The 18,198-nt window shown below is 34.9% G+C and overlaps 2 protein-coding genes across 6 annotated transcripts in view; both read left to right on the top strand.

Moving 5' to 3' along the window:
• clip1a (CAP-GLY domain containing linker protein 1a) overlaps positions 1–3,566 on the top strand; it is a 70,635-nt gene extending 67,069 nt beyond the window's left edge. For all 5 annotated transcript variants that reach the window (XM_087254312.1, XM_087254311.1, XM_087254310.1 and 2 more), the window contains 2 exons: positions 10–140; positions 1,914–3,566. In XM_087254312.1, coding sequence (XP_087110438.1) covers positions 10–140; positions 1,914–2,142 — 360 coding nt within the window. In that variant the 3' untranslated portion in view covers positions 2,143–3,566. The remainder of the gene's footprint in view (positions 1–9; positions 141–1,913) is intronic.
• A 5,166-nt stretch (positions 3,567–8,732) lies between these two features.
• cdca5 (cell division cycle associated 5) lies at positions 8,733–12,776 on the top strand. Its single transcript, NM_001100947.2, is given in 5 exon segments — positions 8,733–9,084; positions 9,285–9,364; positions 9,821–9,883; positions 10,336–10,836; positions 12,115–12,776. Coding segments are annotated over 5 exon segments (780 nt in total). The 5' UTR covers positions 8,733–9,029; the 3' UTR covers positions 12,196–12,776.
• Positions 12,777–18,198: the final 5,422 nt, after the last annotated feature.

Raw genomic sequence — 18,198 nt, 5'->3', positions numbered from 1 at the left:
GTTTGGAAGGTTGAGTTCCTGAACTCGGTCATTGTGGAACTGCAACGGAAGAATGAAGACCTAAAATCTAAGCTAGAGAAGATGGCCGAAGCAGCGCTCAATGGAAACGGTGCAGCTGAAATGGACAGCCGTAACAACAGGTCTGTTTGTTTTTATTTAACTCATTCATGAGTATTAAACATTTTAAGGTCAATAATATTAGCCCCTCTAAGCTATATGTTTTTTTGATTATCTATACCAGTGGTTCTCAAACTGTGGTACGTGTACCACTAGTGGTACGCGGGCTTCCTTCTAGTGGTATGCGGAGGAATGAAATGTCATGTACACGCCACATATATTTCAAAAATTATGTATATAATATGCCATTCATGACATTTAGCCTATATTTCTGAGTTTATCTGCCATGTTTTTTTAACTGTGCAGAGTTGTAGCTGCTTTACTGGGCCTACTACGCTACTGTATTTCAATACTGCTCATTTTGGTGGTACTTGGAGAGACTATTATTTTCTGAGGTGGTACTTTATGAAAAAAGTTTGAGAACCACTGATCTATACAACAAACCATCATTATAACCTCTTAAGGCCCAAAGTGTTTTTTACATGCATTTTTAAATTTCTTTTTGCTTTTTGGGCTTATTGGAACCTAATTAGAATAAAACCTAAGTATCATCTTTTGATATGATGTACTTTTAGAGAAAAATGATGTCCATATATGTGGACTCGTGGTCCGAATTTACATAAAACTTTTTCCGGAATGCTTTTTAAAGCAAATTTAAAAATTTGCCTATTTTGGACAGTTAAAAATAATGTTTGGGATATTTCATATGCTGCAAAACAGTTGCAGGATGACACTGTATGTCTGTAACAAAATATAAAACATTCAAAGTGTTTTAAATAGCCACATTAGACCTAAAATATGTTGTCCACGTATGTGGCCACTAAGCCCTAGAAGGTGACGATAACTTGCCTAATTACTCTAACTTGCCTAATTAACCTAGTTAAGCCTTTAAATGTCACTTTAAGCTGTATAGAAGTGTCTTGAAAAATTTCTAGTTAAATATTATTTACTGTCATCATAGCAAAGATAAAATAAATCAGTTAATAGAGATGAGTTATTAAAACTAATATGTTTAGAAATGTGCTGAGAAAATCTGCTCTCCGTTTAACATAAATTTGGGGAAAAATCAAACTGGGGCTAATAATTCAGGAGGCTAATAATTCTGATTGCAACTGTATATATAGAATTTAAATAAATAAAAGTGCTGCAAAAATAAATAATTTAATAATGATTTTTGGCATAAAATAATAATCGATCATTTTGAGTCACATTGTGGCTTTTCTCACAAATATACCAGTGCAACATTAATCTGTTTTTTTTATTTTTATTATTATTAATATTTTTAATATTTCCAAAATTAACGGGAATTTTTCACAGTATGTCTTATTTTTATTGCTTGTTTTTTTTTTTTTTTTGAAGAAAGTCTCATTTGTTTTATTTCGGCTAGAATAAAAGCAGCTTTTAAATTTTTTAAAGCCATTTTAGGGTTAATATTATTAGCCCCCTTAAGCAATATTTGTTTTGTTTGTCTACAGAACAAACCATCATTATACAATGACTTCCCCAATTACCCTAACTTACCTAATTAACCTAATTAAGCCTTTAAATGTCACTTCAAGCTGAATACTAGTATCTTGAAAAATATCTTGTCAGATATTATTTACTGTCATCATGGCAAACATAAAATAAATCATCAATTAGAAATGAGTTTTAAAAACTATTATAATTAGAAATGTGCTGAAAAAATGTAACCAAAATTGGGAAAAATCTATAAAACAGGAGTGCTAATAATTCTGACCTCGCCTGTATGAATAATAAGGATATTAAATGAAAACCCCTCGTCTTTTCTTACATAGTCACACCGAGCCGGCCATTAAAAAGAAGCCTCCTCCCCGTCTCTTCTGTGACATTTGCGACTGCTTTGACCTGCACGACACTGAAGACTGTCCCACCCAGGACCAGATGGAGGATTCCCCGCCGCACACCACCTACCACGGCAGTCCCAATGACGAAAGACCATACTGCGACATCTGTGAGGTGTTCGGCCACTGGACAGACTCCTGCAACGACGATCAAACTTTCTAGGGTCGCTTCCATGATCCCGCAGCATTTACACATGCAATACTATGCCTTGAATCAAAGAGTGCACAAAAAAAAGACTATTGTGAGTTTTTCGGGTGTGGTTTTTCACTTCGCCATATACGCCTAAACCTTTCGGTCACTTTAAAGTTAGCATCAGTGGGCGATTTGTACCTGCTTTTATTGCACCGAATGACTGTTAGGAGGAAAAGGGGGTTCATGCTGTTAAAATATTCATGTTTTTGACTTGATTCTAGTCCAAATATTGAAAATTTCTTAAATCAAGAAGCAAAATTGTCAAAATTAAGCAAGTTTTTCCTTAAAACAAATAAAATAATCTGCTAAAATAATATTGTTTTCAATTTGAAAGGAAATTATTTGACTTGCCACACATTAGCAGATGATTTGGCATGTTTTAAGGGAAAAACTCACTTGATTGTGACTTAATATTGCTGAAAATATTACTAAATTTAGTTTCATATCAAGAAAATGCTTCTTGATTTGAGAATTTTTAGATATTTTGACTTAAAAGACATTTTAAGTAAAAAAAATAGTGCTTGTTCACTTGAAAAGTACCTTTGTGAATGCTCTTTTATTCTTTATATCAGTGTTCAACCATGTTCCTGGAGGACCACCAGCATTGGATGTCTTCGTTGTCTGTCACACTCATTACAGGTCCTTCAGCCTCAGCTAATGAGCTGATGATCTGAATCAGGTGTGTTTGGTTAAAGAGACACGGAAAATGTGCTTATCCGGTGCTCTTTGAGGAACGTGGTTGAGAAACACTGCTCTATATGGTGGTTATAAGCTGAAAACGTCCCTTGTAGGCTTGATTTCAGATATTTGGTCTTCTGACCTCTAGTGGATTGGAGGATGGACTTCTCAAGCCCTCATAAAAAGCCTTTTTATGCATCAAACAGTTTGGATACTGTAAGAAAAGTATTAATATAAAGAGTAAGTTATTCTACGGTGGTGAAATTGTCATCATTTCTCAACAACAAGAAGAAAAAGTTAATAATAAGCATATTTTGATCATTATCTATTCAGAAATGTTGGCCCAAATACAGAATTGCGAAACAAAAAGAAAGCTCATCTTACTGTTTTTGTTTGAGGATCTGGTCTGTATGAAGTTGTCCAGTAATGTTTCAAAGGTTGTTTGTGAGATGTTTATTTGTGTAAAGGTCAAATGGGGTAAATCTTTTGGAAATAAACTTCAGAAACTCTTTTAAGTGCATAAAGAAAACACTTGTTGTATATTAATGCTAATGTGCTGCTCTATTAATGTGTACGGGCCTGAAGAGCATCCTTAACTGTCTGTAGGAAACGCACCAGGGCTATTTCGCTCTTCTCAAAGCCAGACATTGTTTTTAAACATGAAACTTTCTGATAAATGATGAAGCAGTGATTCACAATAAACTTGGTTTTCAAAAGGTTGGTATAACAGTGTTCGCTTTCTTATTTCTAACATGCCGACCATAGTTAAATTATGAACATGAGGGATTTTGAATATTATTTTAGCCTAGTCATCTGTTTAAGGACTTCATTGCACTGAATAACTGTTAAGAGGAAAAGGGGGTTCATGCTGTAAAAATATTCATGTTTTTGACTTGTTTCTAGTCCAAATATTGAAAAATTCTTAAATCAAGAAGCAAAATTGAGTCTAAATTGAGCGAGTTTTTTCTTAAACAAGCAAAATAATCTGCTAAAATGATATTATTTTCAATTTGAAGTCAGATTATTTGATTTATCTCACATTGGCAGATTATTGAGCATGTTTTAAGGGGAAAAATTCACTTGATTGTGACTTAATGTTGCTGAATATATATATATATATATATATATATATATATATATATATATATATATATATATATATATATATATATATATATATATATATATATATATATATATATTGATGCATATCAAGAAAATGCTTCTTGATTTAAAATAAATGTTTAGATATTTTGACTAAAAAAACAAGATGTTTTCCGTGAAAAAAGCATTTTTGCAGTGTTTGTTCACTTGAAAAGTACCTTTGTGAATGCTCTTTTATTCTTTATAGCAGTGTTTCTCAACCACGTTCCTGGAGGACCACCAGCACTGCATGTTTTGGATTGTCTCATAGTCATTACAGGTCTTTCAGCCTTAGCTAATGAGCTGATGATCTGAATCAGGCGTGTTTGGTTAAAGAGACATGGAAAATGTGCAGAGCCGGTAGCTCTGCAAATTTTTAGCTCCAACTATCCTCAACTCACACCTGCTTAATAGTCTCTAGTAGTCTTGAACACCCTGATTAGTGAGATCTAGCTGTGTTTGATTAGGGTTGGAGCAAAACTGTGCAGAGCTGTGGCCCTCCAGGAATCGAGTTTGAGACCTATGGTTTAAAGAGTTCCAAGTACATGCTCAAAAAAGTTCAAAACTACTTCAGATTACCACCGTTTCAAAGGGATAGTTCACCCAAAAATTTAAAATTGTCATAATTTCATCATCTACCACTTGTTCAGAACCTATTCGAGTTACTTTCTTCTGTTGAACACAAAGGATAATGTACTGAAGAATGTTGGGGGAAAACAGCCATTGGCTACCATAGCATTTTTGTTTCTACTATAGATGCTAACGGCTACTTTCACCATACTTCTTATACATACATCTTATTTTAGAGCTCAACAAAGGAAAGCAAAAAAAAGCTTAGAACAAATTTAATACGAGTAAGCGATGAGGATTGTTGGTTTACAAGTTCCATCTTAGATTTTTTAACAACAAACAAGCCTATGTAATGGAACAATAGTGAGTGATGTTTAGTAGTCTCTAAAGCTTGAGTGGCAAACAATTGTACGTTCATCATCATCATTTTCATGCGCTTATCCAGGGGCTGGGTCGCGGGGGCAGCAGTCTTATGAGAGAACCCTTGACTTCCCTCTCCCCAGACACTTCCTCCAGCTCTTCCGGGGGGATCCCGAGGTGTTCCCAGGCCAGCCTAGAGACATTGTCCCTCCCGCATGTCCTGGGTATTCCCCGAGGCCTCCTCCCGGTGTTCCATGCCTGGAACACCTCCCTAGGTAGGCGTCCTGGAGGCATCCGAAACAGATGCCCGACCCACCTCAGCTGACTTCTCTTGATGTGGAGGAGCAGCGGCTCTACTCCGAGCTTCTCCCAGGTGATGGAGATGGGAAACCACCTTTTTCCGGTGGAGCATCATGGCCTCGGACTTGAAGATGCTGATACTCATCTCAGCTGCGTCACACTCGGCAGCAAACCGCCCCAGAGTATGCTGAAGGTCCATGTTCGAAGAAGCCAAAACAACGACATCATCTGCTTATACCAGAGATGAAATCTTGTGGTCCCCAAACCAGACCCCCTCCAGCCCAAGGCTGCACCTTGAAATTCTGTTCATAAAAGTTATGAACAGAATTGGTGACAAAGGGCAGCCCTGCCGGAGCCAAACATGCACTGGAAACAAGTCTGACTTTTTGCTGGCAATGCGAAGCAAACTGTTCATACAGCGACGAGACGGCCCTTAACAAACGCCTCCGACCCCAAATTCCCACAGTACCCTCCACAGAATGCCACAAGGGACACGGTCGAATGCCTTCTCCAAGTCCACAAAAACACAAGTGGACTTGTTGGGCATAATCCCATAAATCCTCGAGCACCCTAGTGAGAGTATAGAGCTAGTCCAGTGTGGCACGGCCCGGACGAAAAAACCGCATTGTTCCTCCTGAATCCTAGGTTCAACATCAGCCGGATCCTCTTCTCCAGTACCCTGGCATAGACTTTCCCAGGGAGGCTGAGGAGTGTGATCCCCTATAGTTGGAGCACGCCCTCCGGTCCCCTTTCTTAAAAATGGGAACCACCACCCCAGTTGCCCAGTCCAGAGGTACTGTCCCCAACCTCCGTGCGATACTAAGGGTGCTTTCACACCTGTGAATCGATTCAGTTGTTCCGAAACAGATTACAATTGTTACATTGTTGCTCTTTGCTCTTGGAGCGGTTCGCTTTCACACTGCAAAGTTTCTAATCGGACCAAAAGAGCTAAAACAAGTCACGTGCGAGTAAACTCTCCTTACATTGGTCAGAGTGTCAGGGTTTATTTTGCAGCGTCCCGCTCAGCTGTCAGGAGAGGTGGTGGTTTGGTGGTGATTGACAGGGTGCGCGCGTGACGTGTCTGAGGAGAGATGGGGTGGGGAGGGGTGAGAAGGGTGCGCGACGATGCCTATTTGAGGACCGGGAGGGAGACGCGAGATTACCGGGAGATCACCACTCGTTTGCGGGCATCCGGAGACTCGCGAAATTTCCCGCCCTACTCATAATTCTCTCTTCATATAGCCGTAAGCCTATTACATATCCATAAAACACTGTGATATAACCGCGCTCGGATCGCTTTCTCACTACAATCGAACCGCTCCAGGGTTCGTTTCAATCGAGCCGAGACCACCTCATTCAAGCGATCTCGGAGCGATTACTTTGGCGCGGGACAGAGCGCGATTGACCTGTTCACATATGCCAATCGAACCGCGCTAACTGGGCAAACGAGACACGTTCCGAAACAAAAGTGTAGGTGTGAAAGCACCCTAAGAGACGCGTCAGTCAAGACAGCCCCACAATATCCAATGATCTGAGATACACTTGGTGAACATTTTCTTGTAAAATTGTTTGTTTTACATACATATTATGTATAATAACAAATCAGTTGTTTGATTATTGACGTATATATATGTAATTTGTTTGTGATGCGTGTCTCAATCAGGATCTCAATAAATATGGGCTGTCGTTATTGTTCTTACACAGGTTCGACCAGCAGGTGTCGCCAGCGTGTAGTGTTTCAGATATGATTTTACTTTTTTGTCCCCTGATTGAAACACACAAAATCTAATTGTAATGCTTTTTGTCCACAGTTATTAATTACAGTTACCATAATATCATTACAATTGGTGCTGTATATTTCTGTGAAAACCAAGATATAGGCCTACACATTTCAGGATTATTTGTTTAATAGACTACTACTTTTGATGCACTGATACAGTTTTCTGCTTAAATGAGATATTACAATGATTTCGGATCATATTGTTTATTAAAATAGTATGTATTCAATTAGGAGTTCGTTCACATTGTAATAGTTTCTAATGTTTGTACTTTAGGCCAGTTTATGATCAAATAGATTTATTTTTTGTGTGCGAAAAGACTTTTTAAACAGTATATTGTGTACATGGGCAATTCTTCAACTACGGGCACTTGTGAAGTTGAGTAAAAAAAAACTTGTTCAAAATTAACGTGACATAGCCTCATAAGTTTAAACAGTTTGTCTAGTTTTAAGAACTGTAGGAGGACAAACTTAGATAAGAAGAGAAACATTTTTTTCCATCGTGAACTGAACAAATGTCAATTCCAGCACATTTCAATTTACAGCTTTCAAAAATGAAATAAATGATGGCCGTCAAACATTATTTTTGTATTTAGTTTAACCAATCTTTCCACTATATATAATAATAATAATTATACATTTGTCAATGAAATAAATTAGTTGTATGCTGAGCTGTACACCTGTCACTCTCTAAAATGTAATATTAATTCGGTTAAGAGCTTATTAGAAAATAAATAAACTGAATTTGTACATTGTGAATACACTTTTAATGTGTGATGAGAACTTTTTAAATATTTTTTAAATGTGTGTGGTGATGGAAATGACAGTGGTGGAAATGACATGTCTACAGTTTATTGTGAAAAAAATGAAAGATAGCCTTTCATGTCTACAAAACACTCTTATTTACCTTCATTTAGTTTGGTTTTTAAAAGCATCTTTGAAGGTAAAACATGTTCGGAAATGACACAGAATAAATGTTTTTCCTTATCAAGCAATTTTTACCTTGAATATTTTTCAATTATTGTTGATGAAAATGTAAATTCCCTCCATCTTGAAGATGTTCTCAGATGTCACTATTAATTTTCAGAGAAACCACCTAAATAATCTCACACAAACTTTGTAAAGCGACATTACAGTGTTGAGCTGGAAATGACACTGATACTGTGCCACAGCTATGTTTTGTTTACAAAATAATATTGATAATCTCACATTAATAACTATTAAATATTTAACTTATTTCACTAGTGCTTCATTAAGAAACATTAATAGACACCAGATAAATAATCTTTTAAAATGTTATTTTCATTGTTGAAGTTTTTTTGACATCTAAAAGGAGGTTGAATAAAATGAAAAATATATGATAGAAAGGTAGTCAATATTTTTCTGTAGGTTTTATTGTTAGTTTGACAAAGAAAGAGAAATTTGAACAAAATTATAAATATTTTTGGATATATGATGAAAGGACAAAAGTACCCGTGGTTTAAGAATTACCCACATATGTTTGAAAACACAACAACGATATCATAAAGGTACATAACCGAGTGAACTCGCCTATTACTTTCAATATATAGCAATGTATAGTAAAGCACTACTTATTATATAATTGTGTTATTTTACACTGTTTAAAAATAAAGGGAACACTTAAACAACATAATGTAACTCCAAGTGTTTCCTTTATTATTTTGAAAAGTAATGTTATATATTATATGTATAGCGTCCTCCAGAGGATACCAAGTTTAACTCACCGGATGTTGCGTTAGCTCCACCCCGCGTCCGCCATGTTTGTTGCTACAATGTGAAGGCGGGCGAATTTAAAAAGTAGAGTCGATTGATGTTTACCTAAAGACACTGAATTTTAGCTGTTTGTTGGTTATTAATCCTTATAACAAAGCGTAAACGAAGCAAAGTCACAGTTCTGATTGCATACGTGCTGCGATCGTCGCGTTGTAAATTTCATGCGTGTTTATTGTGTTAGCTCACTAGCTAGCAGCTGTCTGTTTTGTATTGTGGATCGGTGACGTTTTGCAAGATGAGCACCAAAACACCACGATTAACATCGAGGAAAAGCAGCGATCAAATCATAAGTGAGTGTTATTAATGTGAACATAACACTTTTGTTTGTTACAGAGTGTAATCTGCAGTTACCGTATTCTAGTATAAGGTTAATAATGAAGGTGAATGAACGCTTTATAATGCTAGTGTGATCCGTTTACTGTGTTTTCTATACACAAATGGTTCATTATCCTTTATTTGTTTTAATTTTAATTTGTAAATTTTTACATAGAGTCAAATGGAAAGAGTCCAGCACGAAGGAGGTCCAGCAGATTGTCTGCAAATGATGAGAATCTGCCATCTAAAGTGGTGGTGAGTTTACTAGAAATTCATTAATGAAACATTGATACATCAGGTGTTCACGTCTATATGTGTTAAAATAGATGTTAAAATAAAAACTGGTTGTTGTGAGTTGACAGTGAGGTTGTTTTGCACATCAAGCATTTAAATTAGTTGCTACCTTGTTAATTTTGCTCTCTGTTAAATCTGTTGTAACGTTACTAAATAATCTAAAATAGCATGTCAGTTTGGCTTGCACGCCGCCGGACAAGCACTAGTCGCTTTTAACACATGAGAGACGGTTCTTTTGCTGTGCTTGTGTTTAAGGAGGCATGGCTCTAGACGGCAGGGGAGGGACTGTCATTCAGAGATTTATGCTAAGCTGTTAGCATTGTGAAAGATCACCTACTGCACCTTTATTACATAATACAAAAGTAAAACCCAGGTTAATTAATGTACAATATAATAATAATATGACTTTCATTACAGGCTCCACCAGTGGCCATGAAGCGGTCGATCACTGTGCGGAAAATTGCACCCAGGAAAACCCAGGTAATTTAACTAATTTAATGCTCATGTTATTGATTAAGACCTTAAAGGGACAGTTCACCCAAAAATGAAAATTCTTCTATCATTTGCTGACCCCTTACATGTTCACTTTGTGAAAGGTAGATTGCTGGTTGATTCCACCTATTGACTTCGATAATTTTGTTTTCCTACTATGGAATATATGTGCCAGCTATCAGCATTCTTCAAAATATCTTCTTTTGTGTTCAACAGAAGAAAGAAACTTAAATGGGTTTGAAGCCATTTGAGGGATAGTAAATGATGAAGTAATGAACTATCCCTTTAACACAAACTCATGTGTTTCTGTGTGTGGTGTTGTGTCTACTGTCTTATTTTTATATCTGGTGTGCTATTGAGTGACTGGATTTCCTTCAGAATTGATAAAATACCTAACTAATGATTTAAATGAATAATAATGATCATAAATCTCCTTCTAGGCCTTGTCTAACAGTAACAAGGAGAACGTGGAGAGAATATCTGAAGTGTCAACAAAGCGCTCCAAAGTCTTGACATCTTCGCCGGCCATATCAGCAGAGCCCAAGACATCTGTCCTGTCTCCAATCCTCCCGTCTTCATCTCCTCCTCCTCAGCCCACAGAATCAGAACAGGACTCTGTTTGGTCCAAGAAAGTGCGACGCTCCTACAGTCGCCTCAGTATGGGGGACAAATCCTTCGAAAGTCCCAGACCTGCCCGTTCCTCTTCTCCAAACAACAGAGAGTCCCTGTTTGGCTTCGAGCGTCTTCAGACCCCAGAGGTGATGAAGAAGACTGAAGGGTCTCGAAGCGCTCCTCTGGGCTTCATGTCCCTCTCTATGGGTTCTTTTAACCTCTCTGCTGCTGATGAAAGCGCTTCTAACCCTCCAGAGGTTGATCCGAACATCCCTGGTGTGTGTCTGGGGAAAAAGACCACCAGGAGGAAGCGCGTTCAACAGATAAAGGTGAGAGCGAGTTGGGGAAAATGAAACATGACTATTATACAAGATTTTTTCTGACATGAAATCAAAAAATAAAAGGTATTTGTGACTAGGGTCGCTAAATTTTGGGTGTTTTCAAGGCTGAAAACTTCCCATGGGAATATAAAGTTGAAGTCAAAATTATTAGCCCTGAATTTTTATATTATTTTTATTTTTTCAAATATTTCCTAAATGATATTTAACATAGCAAGGAATTTTTTTTACAGTATTTCCGCTAATATTTTTTCTTCCTGAGAAAGTCTTATTTGTTTTATTTCGGCTACCATTCAGCTACCATACCATTTCGGATTAATACCAGGTGTCAATCATTTAGTCAAAGCTTCTGCTTCATGTGATGGGGAGCTACAGCTGTGAAAATTTAAAACGCTGAAGATAAGAGAATGAAAAGCACACAGACGGAGTTTGTTTTAGAAAACACCTAAAGTTAGAAAAAATGACACAGCTGATAAATGATACACTTTTTATGTTTTATATTTTGTTACAGACATACAGTGTCATCCTGCAACTGTTGCAGCAAATAAAATGTCCCAAACCCTATTTTTTAACTGTCCAAAATGGGAAAATAATTTGTTTTTACTCTCTGATAGTCAAAGCAAGTGCAAAAAAAATTATACGTTAAATATGCATAAAAGATTTTTCAGGAAAACGTGTTTTGTAAATTTGGACCACGAGACCACATATATGGACATCATTTTTCTCTAAACGTACATCATATCAAGATGATACTTAAATTTTTATTGTAATTAGGTTCCAATAAGCCCAAATAGCAAAGAGAAATGCATGAAAAAAAACACCTTGGGCTTTAAGAGGATATAACAAGAATATTGAAGCCATATTTTTTGCATTTTAACCCAAATACTACATCGATTCCATTCAAGTCATTTTAATATTATCTTGTGAAGTGTGGGGAATTTTTTTTTTTTAATTTCAAAGCAAACAAAAGGGAATATGTTTCCTTACATTTAACGCTTTTGCTTTTGTGTTGCTCAATGAAAGAATTCAAATCAGTCATTTTTTAATTCATCAGTTTGTGTGCATGTCAGATTATGAACAACATGTTTGTACATAGAGTTTAAATCAATTTCTCTACATTTCTAAAGTAATTTAAATTAATAAATGGGGAAAATATATTAAAAACATCAAAATACAGAAAACGGCAAATTTACTGATAGTTTAGACTGGGCTTCATTATTAAACGTGTCATTATTGCTGTTTTGCGTAATGTTTTCCTGCTTTTTTCAGATGTCAGAGTTGGACGTTCTTGCTGCCAAGATGAACGCTGAGTTCGAGGAAGCTGAAAGTTTTGAACTGTTTGTTGAATGAAATTTCCAAAGAGCCGTCAATTGTGCTCAGGACGTTGTTCGTTATTCTTACATTCCGCCAAGTCTTGGGGATTTAACAAGCATGTTTTAAGAGATCAAACAGTTGCAGTTCTGCTCTGATACGATTCATTTCACAACCATAAAAGCTTCATTCAGCCATTTCACTTCCCGAAAAAGAAAAACTCTTTCAAATGTTTTACATATCTAATGGATCAGTTTGGTTAAAATCATTCAGCAAAAAGTCTTTTTTTTATGTCTTCTGTTTCTCATATGTGCATATTGTAGTAGGATGACATGTGAATAAATAGCATTCTGGCAGAGTAAACTCTTGTCAGATTTAAAACTTTATGTTTTGCCGTATAGCAAGTTTCTGAGGTATTTTTAAAAATGGCAACTGAAGTAAAGATCACACAATGTAAGTCTCTTTGTGTATTCTATTAAAATTCAATTGTCTAGCTAAATTCAGTAGCTTAATATTTCTATTTTAAAACTTATTTACCCTTGTGTGCTGTTGAGGATGTTTTCATCCACTGTGGGGTGATTTTGAGGCTTAATTTGCCCACAACTTGCTCTGTGTTTCACAATACACTCTGGGCAAATTGACTACCCTTTCATTATGTTTGAAGTGATTTGTGCCCCATTGACTTCCATTATAATCTCATTTTTTTATTGTAACGCCAATGTATCATATTATTATGCAGTATTTATTGTTGGTGGTTTACCATGTTGGGAAGAGGTAATAAATAAATATATATATATATATATATATATATATATATATATATATATATATATATATATATATATATATATATATATATATATATATATATATATATTTATATATATATATATATATATATATATATTTATATATATATATATATATATATATATATATATATATATATATATTTATATATATATATTTATATATATATATATATATATATATATATATATATATATATATATTTATATATATATATATATATATATTTATATATATATATATATATTTATATATATATATATATATATATATTTATATATATATATATATATTTATATATATATATATATTTATATATATATATATATTTATATATATATATATTTATATATATATTTATATATATATATTTATATATATATATATTTATATATATATTTATATATATATATTTATATATATATATATATATATATATATTTATATATATATATTTATATATATATAAAAAAGTTTTTTTTTGTTTTTTTTTTTTGCACAAGCCTATCTAAAGAGTTCATACTGCCAACTGAGAATCAACAGTTAAGTTACACATTTTACCTCCGAACAGAGAAAACCAGCAACAATCAAGAATGCATGATTATACACTACCTGACAAAAGTCTTGTTGTTGGCCCCAGCTGTAGGATTAACAAATAATAACTTGACTTCTAGTTGATCATTTGGAAAAGTGGCAGAAGGTGGATTTTTCTGATTAATCAACTGTTGAGCTGCATCCCAATCATCACAAATACTGCAGAAGACCTACTGGAACCCACATGGACCCAAGATTCTCAGAGAAATCAGTCAAGTTTGAAGGAAACATGGTTTGGGGTTCCATTCAGTATGGAGGCAAGTGAGAGATCTGCAGAGTGGATGGCAACATCAACAGCCTGAGGTATCAAGACATTTGTGCTCCCCATTACATTACAAACCACAGAAGAGGGCAAATTCTTCAGCAGGATAGCGCTCCTTCTCATACATCAGCCTCCACATCACAGTTCCTGAAAGCAAAGAATGTCAAGGTGCTCCAGGATTGGCCAGCCCAATCACCAGAAATGAACATTATTGAGGTAAGATGGAGGCGGCATTGAAGATGAATCCAAAGAATCTTGATGAGCTCTGGGAGTCCTGCAGGAACGCTTTCTTTGCCATTCCAGATGACTTTATTAGTAAGTGATTTAAGTCATTGCAGTGATGTATGGATGCAGTCCTCCAAGCTCATGATGGAGTCAGACACAATATTAACTTTTTCCAGTGCAGCATGACATTATCTTCTGTACTGTACATTATTATTTTTGAGTGACAAGACTTTTGTCTAAGCAAAGTCAGACCTTACTGTCTAAATTAAAGAATTAAAAATCAAGGCATGATACTATTTTATTTTGGTAGTATTGGTGTAATCTAGAGGCATTTGCTTTTCATATAAGCCACTTCTGATACCAAATGATCAACTAGAAGTCAAGTTAATGTTCCTAAAACTTGGATAGGCAGCAAGACTTTTGTCAGGTAATGTATAGTGTCAAGCCTTTGCAATCCAAAAATGTTATGATGGAAGTCAGTGGGTCAAAAACAATTAAAGTCAATTTGATCAGTCCATAAGAGTAAAAAAAAAAGCTACAGATATATTATTATTTAGCCATACACATAGACACTGAATAGGAATCAATCACCATGCCGAGTGTTTTTGGTGCACGCTGTAGTTTTACTCTGCTTCACCACTAGAGTGAGCACTTGATCTTCAACAATGTTTATAGTTGATATTTTTCCGGCTGATGTTTTTTGATTCAACATGCCTTTAGAGTGTTTGCTTTAACATCGATCATTTTGCTTTACATCGATCATTTCCACACACAAATCATCCAACAGTTATCTAATCTGGCTCAAAGTACAGTTGAATGAATCAGTTCGTGTTGAGGATCCAGTTTTTCAAGTGAAATAAGCTAATATGCTGCAGTTCTGTTGGTTGAGCTTCGCTGCCATGCTAATTATTATTATTTCATTCTTTACTTGTGTTTTGCCTCAGTTTATGTAGTCTTTTGTTGTCTTGTACTAACTTTTGGGTTTATAAATAAACTACAGTGTAATAAAATACTGCCAAATAAAATACTGATCTAAAATTGGTTTACATTAACCGCATGAGTCATTTGAACTTCTATTATACTTAAAACAGCTTGTATAACTCAGAAAATTAAGGTGGAATACAATTAAATTAGTTTAATAAGTTACAATTAGCTAAAAAACATATATTGTCATGACTTACTGATCACATATTTTTATACATTCATTCATTTTCTTGTCGGCTTAGTCCCTTTATTAATCCGGGGTCGCCACAGCGGAATGAACTGCCAACTTATCCAGCAAGTTTTTACGCAGCGGATGCCCTTCCAGCCGCAACCCATCTCTGGGAAATATTTTTATACAGTGTAATAAAAAACATTTTATGAACTTATTAATACCTTATTTTGGACTCATTCCCCTTTTTAAAGTAGGTTTTAAATACCTCATATAGAAATGTGATATGGTAATATATGCAAATTACAAATATGACACAAGTTCATTTTGAATTTCAAATATATATGAAATATATGCAAAAAATAGGCTAAATATTAGCTGTTTGCATATATATATATATATATATATATATATATATATATATATATATATATATATATATATATATATATATCAGTGGTGTAGTCCTAGAAAAAAGGTGGTGTACTATTACACCCGACACAAATTTTAAATGAAAGTAGGCAAAGAAACAACGAAAGTTAATTTTTCTTCGATTCATTGGAGATTTTATATATATATATATATATATATATATATATATATATATATATATATATATATATTTTTTTTTTTACATTAGTTACCTGTATTTAAGTTAACTCAAAAGGGCCTGTGCATACATGGAAAGACAGCTTTTTAGCTTACTTTCATTACTGGCTTATTACTTTAAATTTTATAGGTTCCTTTAAACATCAATCAGCAATTATTTTTAATTGTCACATTCGTGCATGCTTGTTTTAAACCAAACTATTAGGAGTCTTTCTTCTGTTGTCGCTATTATATACCAGTAGTTACCCTTTTAAATCGCACATTGTTACGCGATTTATGAGTTGTCTTTGCCTAATTGTTATTAGTGTTATATACGGTATTATGTCGTTCACTAGCGGCACAATTAAGACAAATGTAAAATACTGTTTTACAGGGGCGATTTTAGGATTTTAATTTCAGGGTGGATCAGGATCAGATCCTTTTGGGGTAAACAAAGAAAAATGTGTCATATAAATATTTAAGTAAGAATTGTAAGAGATAGGCACATCTTAACAAATTAATTTGTGAGTTAAAAAAAAAAAAAACCTGTTTGGTATACAGTTAAAGGGGACGCAAATACATGTAAATTAGGGAAGTTTAATCAGAAAAACAAGTGAGTATACTGTGGGTATACTCAATTATTGATCCTCAGAAGTGGTAATACCCAAACAGCTCATGGAAAAAAGTAAGCATACTGAGTATACGTGCGTACAGCAAGGACTACACCACTGATATATATATATGTATTTATATATATATATATATATATATATGTATTTATATATATATATATATATATATATATATATATATATATATATATATATATATATATATATATATATATATATATGTATATATATATATATATATATATATATATATATATATATATATATATATATATATATATTTATATATATTAAAATGTGTTCACAGTTTTATTGCATAACTCATAAAACTATAGCTAATATATAATAAAATTATAGCTATAGCTTATAGTAGGCATGTAACTGCAAATGAACATATAAGCAACTTGATGTCAAAACAATTGTTCTTCAACCAAGTGACAACATATTTTTTTATAGTTGGCAAAGTTAGTGTGAATCCTCTCAAATTAGCCTTTACCAAGCGATGGGATGAATTATTTGATATTTGTATTACACTGGGACAGAGAAATCCAATAAGGCTGAACAACGTGGCGGTACAGCAATAATCAATGCGGAGCGAACAGATCCTGAAGACATGTTGGCAATGAATTCGGCTGCTGTAATGTCCTTGTGTGCATGCTGCTATTATATAATAAGAGGAAATGATCGTCCCTGTCTGGCTTTTCATTTGGGTCTGTGATTGGGTCTGTGTCCGTTTGTTCTTTTCCTGAAGGTTGAATTTCATTTGCAGTTTGACATTGATTACGGTTGGGTGCCTGACCAGTGTTATATAATTTAGCATTGATTGTTTCTGGCACGGAATGGAACGAACAAACTGGAAACGCATCAAACCCTGGAAATCTGCCCAGAGATTTGTATATTTGTGGCAGGTGTTGTGGTAATTATATTCAAGCATGAAACACAAAATGGTTCTATATGAATACATAGAAACAGTCAGATACATAAAAAATAGATTTAGTTTACATTTGACACACACAAACAAAAGCTTGTAGGATTTCCTTCTCATCAGTGTTTGAAAATTGCTATGCCAAGTCCCAATTTGCATACCATCCATCCTAAATAGTATTCGAAAATAGAATTAGTATATGTCCCAAATTATAGTATGTTGAAAATAGTATGCCAAGGTTTCCAGATGGTTTACTATTTTCGGTACAAATTTCAAGTGTAGAAGCGTTGATGATCTAACTGCTAATATTGCTCAATACATTGCGAGTTGGAGGGGCGAAGCAGTGGCGCAGTAGGTAGTGCTGTCACCTCACAGCAAGAAGGTTGCTGGGTTCGAGCCCCGGCTCAGTTGGCATTTCTGTGTGGAGTTTGTTCTCCCTGTGTTCGCAGGGGTTTCCTCCGGGTGCTCCGGTTTCCCCTACAAGTCCAAAGACATGAGGTACAGGTGAATTGGGTAGGCTAAATTGTCTGTAGTGTGTGGTTGTTTCCCAGAGATGGGTTGCGGCTGGAAGGGCATCTGCTGTGTAAAAACAGCAAAAGCCTTAGCTGCGGGGGAGTTTGAGATCGCCCTCAGCTCAATCTCCCCTCGCCCCACAAAGGGAGGGAGCCCTGGACTCGAGAATCCCTTGAGCTCAGGGCTCTCTCCCGGGGACAGCATGCCAAATAAGCTTTCGTAAGTCATGAGCTAAGTGTGAACTCTTGAATTGCAGTACATTTCTCTATTGGCATGTGTTGTTAAATCGAAGTTTTTTCGATTTGTTACTGTTTTTCTATGTGTTTTCTTAAGTTCTCTC

This window comes from Danio rerio, chromosome 5 (assembly GCF_052040795.2).
Source record: "Danio rerio strain M-AB ecotype USA chromosome 5, GRCz13ab, whole genome shotgun sequence".
Lineage (NCBI taxonomy): Eukaryota > Metazoa > Chordata > Actinopteri > Cypriniformes > Danionidae > Danio > Danio rerio.
The sequence above is the reverse complement of the archived record's forward strand: the minus strand, read 5'-3'. Positions and strand labels throughout refer to the sequence as shown.